Source organism: Schistocerca nitens, chromosome 11, assembly GCF_023898315.1.
Source record: "Schistocerca nitens isolate TAMUIC-IGC-003100 chromosome 11, iqSchNite1.1, whole genome shotgun sequence".
Taxonomy (NCBI): Eukaryota; Metazoa; Arthropoda; class Insecta; order Orthoptera; family Acrididae; genus Schistocerca; species Schistocerca nitens.
In genome coordinates this window covers 203,094,150-203,112,170 of record NC_064624.1, presented here as the reverse complement: position 1 = coordinate 203,112,170, position 18,021 = coordinate 203,094,150, and the positions used below count along the sequence as shown (strand labels likewise).

The window sequence follows — 18,021 nt, the reverse complement described above, 5'->3', positions numbered from 1 at the left end:
GTCCACCGAGGGAGCAGGACCCGGTGCAATAAAGAGGAAGTGCCAGGAATGGAACGTTCTGCGGTGGTAAGGATAATGTTTGTAAAATATTCTAACTAGTTATTGCAACTGGGGAATGTTATTCGTCAAAGCTCGCCAAGGAGGAGCAAAGCCCCCAGTCGGCCTTATAAAACTGTCATTTGGGTGTGCATGTAGTTGGGGGTAGGATTCAGCAATCACAAAGCACACACAGGAAATGGTTCTCGAGTACGTGTCAGAGAGAACGGACCACTCGAGATCGAGGGCAAGGTGGGCAGTGCAAATAGACAGGTCCAAATGGGAACAGGTGTGAGTGGAGTTGGAAAGGAACGTGGGTGCTTACGAGTTAAGGCAGATGAGGTTAAGTGATTCAGAAGGTCAGCCAAGAGAGTGCCCCTCTCTGACAGGTTTTTGCCATACCCGAAAGGAGATGGTGAGCTTTAAAGTCACCGAGCAGCAGAAATGGGTGAGGTAGTTGCCCAATAAGCTGGAGAAAGTCTGCCCTGGTGACATGGAATGACAGGGGGATGTAAATGGTACAAAGAGAAATGGTCAAGTGGGGAAGGAAAATGCGGACTGCAACAGTTTGAAGCTGGGCAGTCAGGGAGATGGGTTGACTGTGAACACCGTAAGGTATGTGCATCATGACTCCCCCACGAGATGGGATGCTGTCCTCAGAGGAGGGGGAGGAGAGGGTACAGTCAAAGTGGACCAGGAAGAAATGTGAGAGCTCAAAGTGGTTGTTAGGACGCAATTTTCTTTCCTCGAGGCAGAGAACAAGAAGACACTACGATTCCATGATCGGCCATAAGTCCTCTTTGTGGTATCGAAGGCTGCGAACGTTCCATCGGAGGAGAGTCATAACGAGGAAAGGGAATGAGGGCTAAGCAAGAACGGCTAGAGGACAAATGTAAGATACGGAAGCTTATATCACTGGAGGTAAGATAGATGCTGCCTACAGGAAAATTAGAGAGGCCTTTGGAGGAAAGAGAACCGTCTGTATGAATATCAAGAGCTCAAATGGAAAGCCAATCCTATGCAAAGTATGGAGAGCAGAAAGCTGGAAGGACTACATCGAGGGATGAACTTGAAATCAATATTACATAATGGGAAGAGGACACAGATGAAGATGAGATGGGAGATATATTGTGAGAAGAATTTAACAGAACACTGAGAAACCTGAGTCAAAACAAGGCTTCAGGCATAGGTGACAGAACTACTGACAGGCTTGGGAGAGCCAGCCATGATAAAACTCTTCCATCTTGTGTGCTAGATGTACGAGACACGTGAAATACCCTCAGACTTGAAGAATGTAATCCCATTCCAAAGAAAGCTGGTGCTGGAAGGTGTGAATATTACTGGACCATTAATTTAATAAGTCAAGCCTGCAAAATACTAACATGAATTCCTCACAGAAGGAAGAACTGGCAGAAGCTGATCCCAAGGAAGATCAGTTTGGATTCCGGAGAAATGTAGGAACACGCAAGGGAATACTGACCCTACAACTTCTCGTAGAAGATAGACTAAGGAAAGGCAAACCTACGTTTGTACCATTTGCGGACTTACAGAAAGATTTTGGCACTGTTGACTGGAACATTCTCTTTAAAATTCTGAATCAGGAGTAAAATACAGGGAGCAAAATGCTATTTGCAATTTATGCAGAAGCAAGATGGCAGTTTTAAGAGTGGAGGTGCATGAAAGGGAAGCAGTGGTTGGGAAGGGAGTGAGACAGAGTTTTGGCGTATCCTCGATGTTATTCAATCTGTATATTGAGGAAGCAGCAAAGGAAACAAAAGAAAAATTTGGAGTAGGAATTAAAATCCATGGAGAAGAAATAAAAACTTTGAGGTTTGCCAATGACATTCTAATTCTGGCAGAGACAGCAAAGGAGCTGGAGGAGCAGTTGAAAAGAATGGACAGTGTCTTGAAAGGAGGATATACAATGAACATCAACAAAAGCAAAATTAGGGTAATGGAATGTAGTCAATTTAAATGAGGTGACGCTGAGGGAATTAGATTAGGAATTGAGACACTTATAGTAGTAGACAAGTTTGTCTATTTGGGGAGCAAAATAACTGATGGTCGTCAAATTAGAGAAGATATAAAATGTAGACTAGCAATGGCAAGAAAAGCATTTCTGAAGAAGAGAAATTTGTTAACATCGAGTATAGAGTTAAGTGTAAGGAAGTCTTTTTTGAAAGTATTTGAATGGAGTGTAGCCATGCATGGAAGTGAAAGATGGATGATGAATGAAGAGGTACTGAGTAGAATTGGGGAGAAGAGGAATTTGAAGGGCAACATGACTAGAAGAAGGAATTGGTTGGCAGGACACGTTCTGAGGCATTAAGGGATCACAAATTTAGCATTGGAGTGAAGTGTGGAGGGTAAAAATCGTAGACGGAGACCAAGAGAAGAACACAGTATGCAGATTCAGAAGGATGTGGGGGGGGGGGGGGGGGGGGGAGCCCTCAGAATGTGGTGCACCTGCCTTAGGTGATTGTTCACACCTCGGGTCACAACTACCAAACACAGGGACCAATCACCAATTTGGGAAGGCAGCAGCTCCGGCTATCACTCCTCAATGGGCCCGTCCTGTACCATCCGTATGTGCGAACCCTACCTGGGGCTGGGTACTACACGTTACCCAGTCACCTCTTACACATCAGAAGCACAGGCTCGCCTTCAGGAACGCACAGGGAGGAAGAAGACAAACAGAAACCCCAAATGCCAGAGTGGAGGACGGACAGGAGAAGGGGAACAAAGAAAGAAAAAGAAAAAAAGGAACAAAAAAGAGTGGAGAGACTGTTCTGACATCAGCTACCGAATATGCGGAACACATTTCCAAAAACATCTCAGAATGTTCCCCAAGAGGGGGAAAAAGAACAGCAAGAGGATAGACGTGCAGCACACGAGGGAAAAGATGCTGCAAAGGCTGGGGCCCCACAAACCTGGCGAAGAGCGGCGAGCCCCCTGGGGGGCTATCCTCAGTGATCTGTACATTCTTCAAGGCATCCGGTGTAAGAACTGCAGTGAGAGATCTTGCATTATTTTGCTAGACAATGTCATTTGTTATGTAGGTCAGGAAGGATATTACAACAGAGTTTACCATTCTTGCCACATACTGCAACCATCAGCTTCCCTTCTACAACAAATGACCCTGTTCTATACAGTAAGTCCCCACACCACGATTCCAACAGTTGGAGAGGTGTGGGTCTAGAGAAGCAATGCATCCTGTGACCTTTCACCAGGCAGTCTATCACTACACTGGTGTCAATCTGACCACCACACACAAAAAAAAAAAAAAAAAAAAAAACACTCATCGCTCAACACCACAACAAAGTAACACTCAGTATGCCAGTTCAGTCTGGCTCTACACTGTGCAACTCTCTGTTGCCCACGATCTGGCATTAGTTGTTCACGACGTGTGGCAAATTGTGATCTCAACCCAGCTTGCAGTAAACTGTTCCTCAGCATTCATGGTGACCCTCTGCCTGGACCCTCTACCCAGATTTCAGATGCTGTCTTCCATTTGTTCATCAGAGGCAATTAGACAATCCTAAGACTTCTTGCGGTGTAGTCGTTCTGGAAAAATCTGTGCCTGCTCTTCCTGTTACAGTGTCAATCTGAGTCCAACTCGACATCACCACTGAGTCCATCTCGACACCACTCACTCTGCAGTCATTTCACTACAACCAGCTGTCTGTGAAAACTATCGGTACGATGCTCCCGTGTCCGTCGTGCCAGTGATTCACTTTTTCTCCAATTCTGAAAGACGGTGATACGCTGTACGTGTACCACCTCTGGACGTGCTGTGTTGTCAGCTTCACCAGAAAAGTTCCAGTAACACTACACATGTCCAATGACCACCAGCTGCTTATGCTATTCTTCATCTGTAACAACTGACCTTTTCAGTACTGGAAATAAGGAAGGATACAGATGAAAATTTAAGCAACATATAGCACATGCCAAGAAATACTGGAGTGTCACCCTGATAGCATCTGTTGCAGATTTTCATGGTGTAACAATTTGTGTCAGTGTATATAATAAGGCCAGAGCAACTTTTGAGATGTTGATTCAAGCAAAAATTTCCTGATAACTGTAGATCAAAAGCACTTCACTGTGAACCTACAGCCATAAAGCAACAGCCAGTCAGCGAGGCTGAAGTGGGTGCATCAAATGTGGAATCGATGTGTGTCGGTATACGGCACTAGTGTGGACACGAGTGATAACCTGGCCGGCAGCCTGAGTACGTAAGGGCACAACAGCTGCAGGCCGTCGGCAGTCATTCCACTCGACAATGGCCACGGAGTGCTCAGTCAAAAGCTCGTGTCTTCTCAACCACCTGATGTACCCGGAGGCATAAAAAAAAAAGAGGAGGAGGTGAGGCGACGTCCAGCCAGCCACTCTGCCACCGGCCGTAAGACTTACCGACCGTCCAGTAGTTCCCCTTGCGCTTGTCGACTTCCTGCGGCACTTTGACGAAGCACTTGCTGCTCGACAGTCTGTTCTTGATCGCCATCTGCCAGCCCTTCTGGTCGGGCCCGTAGTACGGAAAGTGGCTCGCGATGTAGGCGTGGATCTGTGGCAGTAATGCCCTCCTGCCAGACAGACGAAAGCAAACATCACAATTCAAACCACCTACAGCATACCCCGAGTCAAAACTAGAGGCAGACAGCACACTTTCTTATCTTCACTAAGCGTGTCTGTCAAGTGCTCACATACCTCTCTTCACTTTGTACGGTTGGAAAAATAAATGGTTGTTTTGAAGATTTGATGAGAAGCACTGTTGTCAATATTGTGCTCTGTCTGATTTTATTTGATTATAACTTTGTGGACCATGAATATGTGACATTCTGCTATAGGGTGTGTGTGTGTGTGTGTGTGTGTGTGTGTGTGTGTGTGTGTGTGTAAACCACATCACTTTTCCTTGATTTCTCAGTTAAACACTTTTCCCTCTTGGGTGAAAATATACTATACACCTGGTGTAAGTACTTTTTTTTTCCGAGTTAGGTGATAATATACCTCGGAGCTGTAAAACTTATCAATCCTTAGAATGGTGATGGCTTTATGCACCATCATAGAGCTTCCTGGCACTTTAGGAAATGAAACCCAGGAAAAAAAAGTGTTTTGGAAATATCTTTGATGCACAGTAACATGTACAATGCACTTTTTCTTATTACAGAAGTATAAACATGAATTCAACCAAATACGCAAAGTAGTTTCCAAAGCACTGAAATAGAGGTTCACAAGCACTTTTGTCAGCCAATCACAGCTCACATCACAAAAGCTCGCCAGTGAATGACAGCAAGTATTCAGAGTATAGGACACACGATGTAGTCAATCAATAGCAACGTCCTCTACATCTACATCTATACTCTGCGAACCACTGTGAGGCATGTTGTAGGGGGAATGTCCCACTGTGCTAGTTATTAGGGTTTCTTCCAGTGCCATTCATGTATGGAGCACAGGAAGAATGACTTGTTTGAATGCCTCTGTGTATGCACTAATTATTCTAATCTTATCCTAACAATCCCTACGTGACGGGTTGTAGCACATTCCTAGAGTAATCACTTAACCCGTTCTTGAAACTCTGTTACTAGACATTCTCAGGATAGTTTACGTCTATCTTCAAGAGTCTCCCATTTCAGTTCCTTCAGTGTCTCTGTGACACTCTCCGTCATTAGGCAAACCAGTGACCATTCATGCTGCCCCTCTCTGTATATGTTCATTATCCCTCAGTCCTATCTGGTACGGGTCCCACACACTCGAGAAATATTCTAGAACCGGTCACACAGAGAGATTAGAGCCCACACAGAGGCATACCGACAATCTTTCTTTCCACGAACAATACGAGACTGGAATAGAAGGGAGAACCGATAGAGGTACTCAAGGTACCCCCAGCCACACACCGTCACGTGGCTTGCAGAGTATGGATGTACATGTAGATGATTTGCAAGCAATCTCCTTTGTTGATTGACTGCACTTTCCCAGTATTCTGCCAATAAATGGAAGTCTACCAGATGCTTTACCCACAACTGAACCTATGTGATCACTCCATTTCATATCCCTGCCAAGTGTAACACCGATCGGTCAATCCCGACAGTGACTCACTGATATTATAGTCATATGGTACTACACTTTGCGTTCTGCAATGTGCACTATTTTACATTTCTGAACATTTACAGTAAGCTGCCAATCTCTGCACCATGTTGCAATATTTATGCAGCTTCTCTCAGATAAAACACACATCAAAAGAAGTTTTGCGTCACCCCATTCCCCAGAACAGGAAATCGACATTGACTGTGGATATTGTATCACAGACACAGTCCCTTTGACTGTTCAGAGATGTCACAACAAACATGTAAACAACCATGCACAAGCAGCGCCTATCAGATGGAGGGGGGTCCGACAGCCGATCAGTTCAAGTCATTCCACCAGGAAGGAGGTACATGCTCGTGTTGTCTGTAGTTCAACCGTGCCTAGACGGTCAATACCGCAGTTCGATCGCACCCGCATTGTTACTTTGTGCCAGGAAGGGCTCTCAACAAGGGAAGTGTCCAGGCGTCTCGGAGTGAACCAAAGCGATGTTGTTCGGAGACGGAGGAGATACAGACAGACGGGAACTGTCAATGACGTGCCTCGCTCAGGCAGCCCGACAGCTACTACTGCATTGGATGACCGCTACCTACGGATTATGTCTGGGAAGAACCCTGACAGCAAAGCCACTGAGTCAAATAATGCATTTCGTGCAGCGACAGGACGTCGTGTTATGACTCAAACTGTGCGCAATAGGCTGCACGATGTGCAATTTCATTCCCTACGTCCACGGCGAGGCCCATCTTTGCAACCACGACACTGTGCAATGCGGTACAGATGGGCCCAACAAAATGCCCAATGGATAACTCTGGATTGGCATCACGTTCTCTTGACTGATGACTGTCGCATATGCCTTCAACCAGACAATCGTCGGAGACGTGTTTGGAGGCAACCCGGTCAGGCTGACCGCCTTAGACACACTGTCCAGCGAGTGCAGCAAGGTGGAGGTTCCCTGCTGTTTTGGGGTGGCATTACGTGGGGCCGACGTACGCCGCTGTTGGTCACGGAAGGCGCCGTAAGGGCTGTACAATACGTGAATGCCATCCTCCGACCAATAGTGCAAGCATATCGGCGAGGCATTGATCTCCACAGACAACATTTGTCCCCCTATCGTGCACATCTTGTGAAGGACTTCCTTCAGGATAATGGCATCGCTTGACTAGAGTGGCCGACATGTTCTCCAGACATGAACCCTATCGAACATGCCTGGGATAGATTGAAAAGGGCTTTTTATGGATGACATGACCCACCAACCACTCTGAGGGATCTACGCTAAATTGCCATTAAGGAGTGGGACAATCTGGACCAACAGTGCCTTGATGAACTTGTGGATAGTATGCCATGACAAATACAGGCATGCATCAATGCAAGAAGATGTGCTACTGGGTATTAGAGGTACCGGTGTGTACAATAATCTGGACCACCGCCTCTGACGGTCTTGCTGTACGGTGATATAACATGCAATATGTGGTTTTCATGAGCAATAAAGAGGGCAGGAATGATGTTTATGTTGATCTCTACTCCAATTTTCTGTACAGGTTCCGGAACTCTTGGAACCGAGGTGATGCAAAACTTTTTTTGATGTGTGTACTTCATTACAGATAACTGCATCATCTGCAAAAAGCCTGATCTTACTATTAATATTGTGTGCAAGTCATTAATATACAACATGAACAGCAAGGGTCCCAACACACTTCCCTGGGGCACACCTGAAGTTACTTCTACACCTCACAATGACTCTCCATCCAAGATAATATGCTGTGTCCTCCCTGCCAAAAAGTCCTCAATCCAGTCACAAATTTCACTTGATACCCCATATGATTGTACTTTTGACAATAAGCATAGGTGCAGTACTGAGTCAAATGATTTTCAGAAAACAAGAAATGCTGCATCTATTTGACTGCCACGACCCAAAGCTTTCAGTAAGTCATGTGAGAAAAGTGCAAGTTGGGTTTCACATGATAGATGTTTTCAAAATCTATGCTGGTTGGCATTGAGGAGGTTGTTCTGTTCAAAACACCTCATTATGTTTAAGCTTGAAATAAGTTCTAAGATTCTAAAAGAAATCAATGAAAAGGATATTGGACAGTAGTTATGTGGATCACTTCTACTACCCTTCTTGTAGACAGGTGTGGCCCACGCTTTTCCCCAAGAACTGGTCATTGATTTTTGTTCGAGGGATATGCAACAGATTATAGTTACAAGAGAGGCTAACTCTGCTGCAAATTCAGTATAGAATCTGACAGGGGTTCCTTTGGGCCCTGGAGCTTTGTTCAATTTTATTCAATTCAGCTGTTTCTGAACGCCACTGACACTAACACTTATTTCATTCATCGTTTGTCAGTGGTCCAAGGATTGGACTGGGGCAGTCCTCCTGGGTTTTCCTTTGTAATGGAACATTTGAAAATGGAGTTAAACATTTCAGCCTTGTCTTTGATACCCTCAATTTCAGTTCCTGCTTCGTCACCGAGTGACTGTACGCTAACTTTGGAGCCACTAACAGACTTTACATGTGACCAGAATTTCTTTGGGTTTTGTGAAAGGTCACTCGACAACATTCTGATGTGGTAGTCATTCAATGCATCACGGATTCCTCTCCTGACAGCCAAACTTGTTTCATTCAGCATCTACCTATCTGCCTATTGCCGTATGCTTTGTTTTATGCCCATTATGCAGTAATTTCTATTCTTTAGCAGTTTCTTTAGAGCGACTGTATACCACGGAGGTTCCCTCTCATTATGAACTGTTCTCCTGGGAACATATCCATCCAGTGGATGGTCAACTATTCTTTTAAACTCGAACAAGAGTCGTCTACAAGCTCCTGCCCTGTGCTGAAAGTTTCAAGTTCCTCAGTGAGGTACGATACTTGTAATTTTTTATCTAGTTTACAGAACATATGTATCTTTCTACTTGGTTTAGTTGTCCTTTGTACTTTGGTAATCATTCTGCCACAACCATGTCGTGGTCACACCTCAGAGAGGCGGATCTATGTGTTGCCATCAGATGCATTGTTTCCATCACGGTGGGGTACCTAACTATCTGTTCTACGTAGTTTTCAGAGGAAAAAAATCAAACAATGGAAAAAGCAGGATGGAATGTAACAATATTATGAGAAGGAAAGTAGCTACTCACCATATAGCGGAAATGCTGAGTCACAGATAGGCACAACAGAAAGACTCTTGCAATTAAAGCTTTCAGCCATTAACGCCTTCATCAACAACAACACCACACGACTGCAGTCGTTTGTGTGAGTTGTGTTTGCGGAAGTGTGTGTGTGTGTGTGTGTGTGTGTGTGTGTGTGTGTACTGTTGATGAAGTCCTTAATGGCTGAAATCTTTAAGGGGACCACACCCCGCCTATCTAACCGATGTTAAATTAGGCAAGTATTTGACCCATTTCTGAAAAAACTATTTGATGCAGGACCTTAATATTTTTACTGTATGTTACATGATGCTGATAGAGTCAACTGTACTAAAATCTACTTTATCCATTTTATAGTTTTTAAGAAATACTTTTTTAAAATTTATTAACAAAAAACAAAGTTTTTTCTGCAGAAAATATTTTTTTGTGAACTTCCTAATGGGGGAATATTAATGAATGTAGTACCAGAGGTGGCTTTTTATGTTATGCAGAGTATCTGAAAAATTTCGTTCGTTTATCTATGATAGTTTCTGATATAATGGGGCATATGTACTGAAAATTTTAGTTTGTAGGAAATTGATTTTAAAGAAAAAACTTTTGAAATTTGTTACTTACAGTTAATTAAAACTGTCCTGCTGCATATGATGGCCCTTCTTTGGCCTCTAGCAGGTCTTCCAGACTGTTTTTCACCTTCCTCAATGTTTGTCTTTCTTTCTTGGCCATATTAAATGCAGACTGACTGATTTATCAACTACATCATTTGCATCGGGTCCAATGTCTTGCACAGTAATGCTCATGCTATCCACAGATACAAAATTTTTTGAGTCCCCTGAGATTTTATTGACTGATCATTGATTTATAGCACGAAAAGCAATGTACTCAGAACAGAACTCTGCAGTAACCCCCAATAACATGATCCGAATCAGATTCAAACCTCTACCGCCCTTGCAGACACTTAAGGAGAGTACAATAGGTGATGTGGGTATAAAAATGTGAATTTTTTTATGGAAAATTGTTGTTTGGAGATCTCTAATTTGCTGTATGTTTTGTTGACTTTTCAAACAAAGGAAACTCCAGGTTTGAAAATCAACAATATAAGGAGAAGATACATTCCTATTCACTGTAAAGATGAGTTGAGTTGCAGGCAGGCACAACAAAAAGATTGTTACACACATAGCGTTCAGCCAAATCTGCCGCCGCCGACTCCCCCCCCCCCCCCCCTTTCATACAAGCAAGCAAGAACACCTCACGCACACGACTGCCATATCTGGCAGCTCAGAATGAAATGCCACTGCCATTTTCCAGTCATGCCTTCTATTCTCCTAAATGCGCCATTAATGGCGTGCTACTGTCTCAAATACACAACAATGAAACTGAATTTTTTGTGCTGACTTGTGTACTGAAATCAAACTGTGATTCTGACGACAAATTATGTGCACCGAGATGTTCCACTGCTCTCTTGTATATTGAATCTCAAAAACTCCACAAGTGACTAACTGCTAAGACAGTGGCCACTAATTGCAAAGGGAAAACAAATATTAAAAATCAGTTCCAACATGATATTTTATAGCAGGAATTATATAAAGCAAGAGGATTCTCTACAAAAGGAACAGCTGCTAAGCATAGCAGAAATGTACTAATAAATTGCTAAATTTAGGGAATTGTTCCATATGGGTGTGAAACATGAATGGTAGGCTGTTACAGGGAATGTTAAAGATCAGATGCTCTGATCAAGGAAGGAGTTATGTCGTCCTCTAAAAAGTCAAGAAAAAATGCCTAATAAAGAAAGAAGTGAAGGTGCTGACCACACATTATGACATAGCTCATTTTTGCAACCTGCGTGGTTGGTGGTACATGGGAAGGCCTAGATACTTGAATGAAAGACAAACAAAGTCATGTGGAGCAGAAGATGTGAAAACATCAATAAATTTAACATCAATGTTGGGGACCAGAAAATAGGCAAAGTGAAGTAATTCTGCTACACTGGAAACAAAATATGACACGAGAGATATGAAAGAGGGTATAAAAAGTAAACTATCATAGCGAAAGAGGTCACTCCTGGTCAATTGGGGCTTCATTAGAGGTAGAAACTTCTGAAAACTTACATTTGGAGTACAGCATGCACAGATGTCAATCATGGACTCTGGGAGAAGAGAAAACAAGTATTTGAGAGATGGTTCTACAGAAGCAAAAATGAAATTACACCAACTGATGAGCCTAGAAATGAGATGTTTCTCTGCAGAATTGGTGAGCAGAGAAACATGTGGAAAACAATGACAAGAAGAATGGGCAGGCTGATGGAACGTGTATTAAGACATCAGGGAGAAAGTTACTTGGTAGTAGAGGCAGTTGTAGAAGGTAAAAACTGAAGGGGAAGACTGAGATTAGAATATTTCAAACTAATACATGAGGATCTTAGGAGAAGAGGCTGAACAGGAAATGAAGTGGCTGCAGTTATGTCAAGCCAGTCAGAAAACTGGTGACAGAAAAGGAGGTTCTTATCCTCGATGTCGGATAGAGCAATTATTTGATACGATGATAGCCGACAAGGAGAACAGGTGAAGAAATGCGTAAAATCATCTTGTTGCTGATGACCAAGAAACAACACCGACACATATACATGACACGTATGACATATCACAGGAAGTGCCAAATTATGGTCACACGTATTAAGGATACTATAGTCTATATTCATGAAGGGACTTCATAGCAGTGCTACCAACCTGTGTGGAGAATGCTCTATTGCCATAGCAATGAGCTCTGTGTAGCTGAACGGTGGCTTCGTGCTGGCAGAACCAGCGTCGCTGAGGCGCTGCTCCTCGCCCACCTCTCTGCCAGCACTGCCCGCGGTGGTTCCCACACTGTCGATACCAGTGCCACTGCCGCTTCCGTTGACGGTGACACCGGATGTGGATGCCGGAACAGTCGTGTCGCCTGTCGACACCGTTTTGTCCGACGCCGGGGTGTGGCCGCTGCCAGGGTGGGACGAGTTGGGGGCTGCCCGGTCACCGTTGCCAACCTCAGGCGGGGTGGCGGTACTATTTAAATGGACAAACACAAGATTCAGTCATTAAAGACCCGAGGAACTCTATATTGGTTACAGAAAGACATCCAATTAGAACTACGAAGCATACCTAGAACTGAGACCAAAATGAATAATTTGCTACAGGATGTAAAATGAACTACTTAGTATCCGAGAGAGACTACAAACTAGATTTTTTTTCAGTCATCGAGCAAAGTGGTACATTACCTGACAGATCGTGGGACACGTACTATGTATGTGTAAAAAATCAGAGGTCTGATGAATGACAATCACACCTGTGGCACTGTAGGCACTATGGAGCATGCTCTGGGACTGTGCACTACAAAGATATGAAGCGGGTCGTAGCCCCGGGTACAGCGAGCACCGGGTCTCGAAGCACCACCGAGGAAGAGTCGACCCGATGTATCTGACAATACAACAGTCACAGTATCCAGGAAGGCCGAGGAGGGCTTTATGAGGAATTCAACTGTATGCTAGCATACGCTGTACAGTCGAACTGAGGCAACCGAGGTCTGCGACAACTGAACGAAATTGCTTTCGAGACTGTCCACCGTGTTAGTGCTAACAGAAATGTAGCTAGTAAGGAGTTACAGTGAATCGTGTAGTCAATTTCCCAAGCAAAGGGAATCTTCTAAAGTTGAAGTGCACCCTCCCACACGGTGGTCAGGCACCATCGACTAGAACCTGGATGACACTCGTGTCTAAATGGATTGTACCGATTTCATACGTAGAATCTGTAGCAACCTCAATGGCGCTAGAACACTGACTGACAAAAATGTTTAAGCATTGACAGACGTCATTGTTAACTTTTTACACGTACACACCATCGGTGGTTATGTAAATGATTTAGAGTTGTAATCCTGTGCACAGGCAGAATGGCCACCAGAGTGCATTAGCCTTGTTCGTGTTACCAGGTCTAGTACAATATATAGTAAGGGGTACACATCAGACGTTGTGTGATTACAGTGATGATGCCGACACACGTAAGACAGCGTTATCAGTATCTGACGGAGTGGGCAGGATATTTCTCATTTCAAGGCACGATGAGAGGTAGTTGAGAATGTACGAGGGTAGTTTGAAAAGTTCTCGGAATCACCACAAGAGGTCAGCGCTAGCGCAACAAGTCGTTCACGTGATATTCGTTGGACCGTTGCCTGTAAACATGTGCCACGTCAGCGCTCTCGAAAGAGAGCTGTGGTGGTGGGTGACGTGGTTCTGTTGTCGTTCCCATGAAGTGATTTGTGAAGACGGGAGGGGGGGGGGGGGAATCGAGATTCGAGCATTGATTAAGTACTTTGTAAAGAAAGGTATGAAAGCAAAAGGACATTCGTGCAATTTACAGAATACAGTGGGGGACACTGCTCCTTCAGATACAATTGTTGCCAAGTGGACAAACGAATTTAAATTTGGTTGGGAGAGCTGAGACGATGATCCGCGCAGTGGTTGGCCGAGATGTGTCACTGCTCCAGAAATCATTGCAAAAGTGCACAAAATTGTCACAGAGGATCGCCACTTGAAAGTGTGTGAAACTGTTCACCCTTGCCAGATGTCATCTGAAAGTGTACATCACATTTTATCTGAAGAATTAGATGTGAAAAAATTATCCGCAAGATGGGTGCCGCGACTCCTTAACGCTGGATAACAAACACACGAGAATGGACACATTGGAACAAAGTTTGGCCTGTTTTAGGAGAAACGAACAAGATTTTTTGTGCCGGTTTGCGACCACAGACAAAAATGGGTGCACTACTACATCCCAGAAACAAAACAACAGTCAAAGCAGTGGAAACATGCTGATTCTCTGCCACCAAAGAAAGCAAAGACAATTCCTTCGGCGAGAAAGGTCACGGCATCAGTATTCTAGGATGCGGCGGGGATTCTGTTAGTAGATTATCTCCCCACTGGGCAAACAATTACTGGAGAATACTATGCTATCCTCGTGGACAAATTGCAACAAAAGATATGCGAAAAAACGCCAGGTTTAACAAGGATGAAAGTCATTTTCCATCAAGACAATGCGCGCCAGCACATATGTGCTGTCGCCATGGCAAAATTACACGAACTAAGGTATGAATTGTTGCCACATTCACCTTATTCACCTGATATGGCTCCGTCAGACTTCCATATCTTCCCAAAACTAAAAATTTTTCTTCGTGGACAAAGATTCACTTCAATAGTAGTCGGAGTTAGTCGGAGTTTAAAACTATTTTGCAGGCCTGCAGGAAACTCATTTTTGAGATGGGATCAAGGCACTGGAATATCATTGGACCAAGTGCATTAATCTACAAGGAGACTACATTGAAAAACAAAAAACGTTTCAGTGATGTAAGTACTTTTCTTCTATTCCGTTCCGAGAACTTCTCAAACCACTCTTGTAGTTCAGTTGCTCCAGTCCTGGGTGGCCTCGAGTTAAGAGGGGAATGCTCCTCTGTGGCCAGACGGTGGGACTTTGGGAGGTGGTGAGCGACTGGGAAGATAAGGCACTGGAGATTTGTTTTTGTACAATGTTGGGAGGATTATTACAGTCTGTAAAAGCCTCAGTGAGATCATCAGTATATTTTGAGAGGGACTGTTCATCACTGCAGATGCGATGACCGTGGATGGCTAGGCTGCACAGAAGGGACTTCTCGGTACGAAACGGGTGGCAGCTGTCGAAGTGGAGGTATTGCTGGTGGTTAGTAGGTTTAATGTGGACGGAGTTACTGATGTAGCCATCTCTGAGGTGGAGGCAAACATCTAGGAAGGTGGCCTGTTGGGTTGAGTAGGACCAGATGATGTAAATGGGGGAGAAATTGTTGAGGTTCTGGAGGAATGTGCACAAGGTGCCCTCAACCTGAAACCAGATAGCAAAGATGTCATCAATGAGTCTTAACCAGGTGAGGGGTTTAGGATTCTGGGTTTTTAGGAAGGATTCCTCTAGATAGCCCACGAATAGGTTGGCAGAGAACGGTGCCACGCGACTGCCCACAGCTATACCTCAGATTTGTTTGTAGGTAATGACTTCAAAGGAAAAGGAATTGTGGGTGAAGAAATAGTTGGTCACGGTGACTCTGAACGAGGTTGTCGGTTCGGGATCTGTCAGGCATTGGGAAAGGCAGTGTTCAATAGCAGTAAGGCTACGGGCATTAGGGAAGTTAATTTAAAGGGAGGTGACGTCAACAGTGACGAGCAGGGCACCGAGTGGTAAAGGGAGAGGAACTGTGGAGAGTTGGCAGAGGGAATGGTTGGTATCTTTTGTATAGGAGGGTAGGTTCCGGGTAATAGGCTGAAGATGTCGGTCTAAGAGAACAGAGATCCTCTCAACGGTGGCACGGTAACTGGCCACAATGGGGCGTCCTGGGCAGCTGGGCTTATGAACTTCAGAAGCACGTAGAAGGTAGGAGTGCAAGGAGTGGTAGGCGTGAGGAGAGAGATTGACTCTGGGGAGAGATTCTGGGATGGGCCTAAGGATTTGAGGAGTGACTGGAGGTCCTCCTGGATTTCTGGAACGGAGTCATTGTGGCAAGGTTTGTAGGTCAACGTATATGACAGTCGGCGGAGACCTTTTGCCAGGTAATCCTTGCAGTTCAAAACAACAGTGGTGGAGCCTTTGTCTGCAGTAGGATTATAATGTCAGGATCAGTTTTTAGGTGGCAGACTGCAGTTCTTTCTGCAGATGCAAGGTTAGTTTGTATGCTGCGCAATTTGAGGAATGGTGATGAGGCAAGATTCAAATTGAGAAATTCTGGGAAGTTAAAAGGGGGCGATTTGGGGGCAGTGGGGGTGAATCACAGTTGGATGGAGAAGTGAACTGAGTCAAGTAGGATTCAACATTGGTCTTTGGTAGAGCCTGATTGGTAGGGTTATAATGAGAAAGTATTTCCACTTTAGGGACCAGGAGAAAGAGAGAACGTCTTTAACAAGTCTTGCATGATTGAATTTGGAAGTGGGGTAAAAGGTGAAGCCTTTGGAAATGACTGATATTTCTGCAGGGCTAAGGCTTTTGGAGGAGAGCTTCATGACAGTGTTTCAGGCCTGTTGAGGTTGTAGATTCTGTGTGGTGGTGGGAGGGAGTTTCGGAGGGAGTTTGTGGGGTAAATGTAGTAAGTAGGTCTGCGAGACAGGGTTTGTCAACTATGGGGGGCCGTGAGGGAGGTTTAGAGGTTGTTGTAGAGGTGGTAGATAGTGGTAAGTAGGAAGTAGGAAGTGAGCAGGGTGGAGAGTTTTTTGAGGTGGTGTTGTGCACACTGCTCTACTTCCTGGAGGGCAAGAGTTTCAATGTGTTATGGGTTATAGGAATTTAGGATTGCATAGGAGAAGAATTTTACGGATGGAGAGAAGGTGTTGGAAGGAGGTTTGGGCTTGACTACGTTGATGAGAACTATGGATTGGCGGAATCTTAACATAGGGAGGCCATTGTGGAAGATAGTGTGGCAGATGGAGATGTGTAATCTGATGGTAAGGCTATTTTGGGGGGATTCCATGAGTGAAGCAACAGTGCAGGAAGAGTAAGTGGGGCTGGGTTCTGGCTACGGATAAGGAAACATTTCTGTACTGGTGCAGATGGAAGGAGCATGGATCCATGGTGGTGGGAAAAAAATGCGAAAAAATACGTAAATAATGTAGAATTATGTCTGAAAAAATCGTAAAAATACACCCAAGAACATGGGAAAAAAAAAATCAAGAAAAGGATGAAATGAGAAGCAAGATGAAATCTGAGGGAGTACAAGGACAGTCAAAGACGAAAATTCACACAGTCACAATCAGATCAAAGTAAATATATAAATAGAAAAATATTTTTACTGTGGGTTGCAGGTATGAGGGATGTGTGAAGCAGGGGGATGGCAAATGTGACGCGGTGTAATAAATGCGAACTGGGATTGAATGGAGAAGGAGTGGGGGGGGGAGGGGGGGGGGTTGGTAGGATGAGATACAAGATTGTGTGTGAGTGATCATTTTGAAGATAGCGCAGTTTGTAAGGCGACAAGAGGAACACAGGAAAGAAGAAAGAAGAGAAAGAAGGATGGACATTGAGTATAGTAATGCATTAGAAAATGGTAACAAAGGAAGAAATAGTAGATGTAGATGTAGGGTTAAGTGTAGTTTTGTAGTGGTAGGAAGAAGTTTCCTTTCTTTTACCTTCTTTGCCTGTTTGTTGTAGTATTATGTTTTTTCACAGTATCGCATAGTACCTAGATATTTTAAAAATGTTTGTTAGTAGCAGGTTTAAATGATTATTATGTACACTTCTTATAATACACAAAAATGTGAATCGGATGACCTATGTTAAGTTTTTCACATAACAGGTTGCGAATGTGAAGAATGTATAAATGAATAAATAAATATTGTCCATCAAAGTCTATTTGCAGGTTTGTAGCTGTTAAAGTATTCATTTTGGAAATGAAAAGTCCACAACTAGGTTAACTTTCTTTGATGCGTTGGCTCCAGCTATGTGTGGGCCATGTAAAACAATATCGCAGAGGAATTGCTTTTTCAAATGAGGTTCTTCTTCCTCTATCTCCCCATCAGTTTTTCATTATTTCATTCTGCTGTTAATTTTGGTGTTGAGCGAATTTTCTTCCATGTTGGCTAAATTTTTTTGAAGATCTATTAAGTTCTTCTTTTATGAATTTTTATGTTTAAAATGTATTCTTCAGTTACGTTCTCTCTAGTCCCGAGTTTCTCTGGTCTGTTGATTTTGGAATTTTATTGTTAATGAAACATTCTAAGATTTCTTTAAGTAA

General features: G+C 43.8%; 1 protein-coding gene across 1 annotated transcript in view; it reads right to left on the bottom strand.

Moving 5' to 3' along the window:
• Nucleotides 1–18,021, bottom strand: part of LOC126212787 (uncharacterized) — a 104,622-nt gene that overhangs the window by 74,352 nt on the left and 12,249 nt on the right. The window contains exons 4-5 of the mRNA XM_049940190.1: nt 11,979–12,293; nt 4,447–4,616 (exon numbers count right to left, since the gene is read on the bottom strand). Of these exons, the coding sequence (XP_049796147.1) occupies nt 4,447–4,616; nt 11,979–12,293 (485 nt within the window). The remainder of the gene's footprint in view (nt 1–4,446; nt 4,617–11,978; nt 12,294–18,021) is intronic.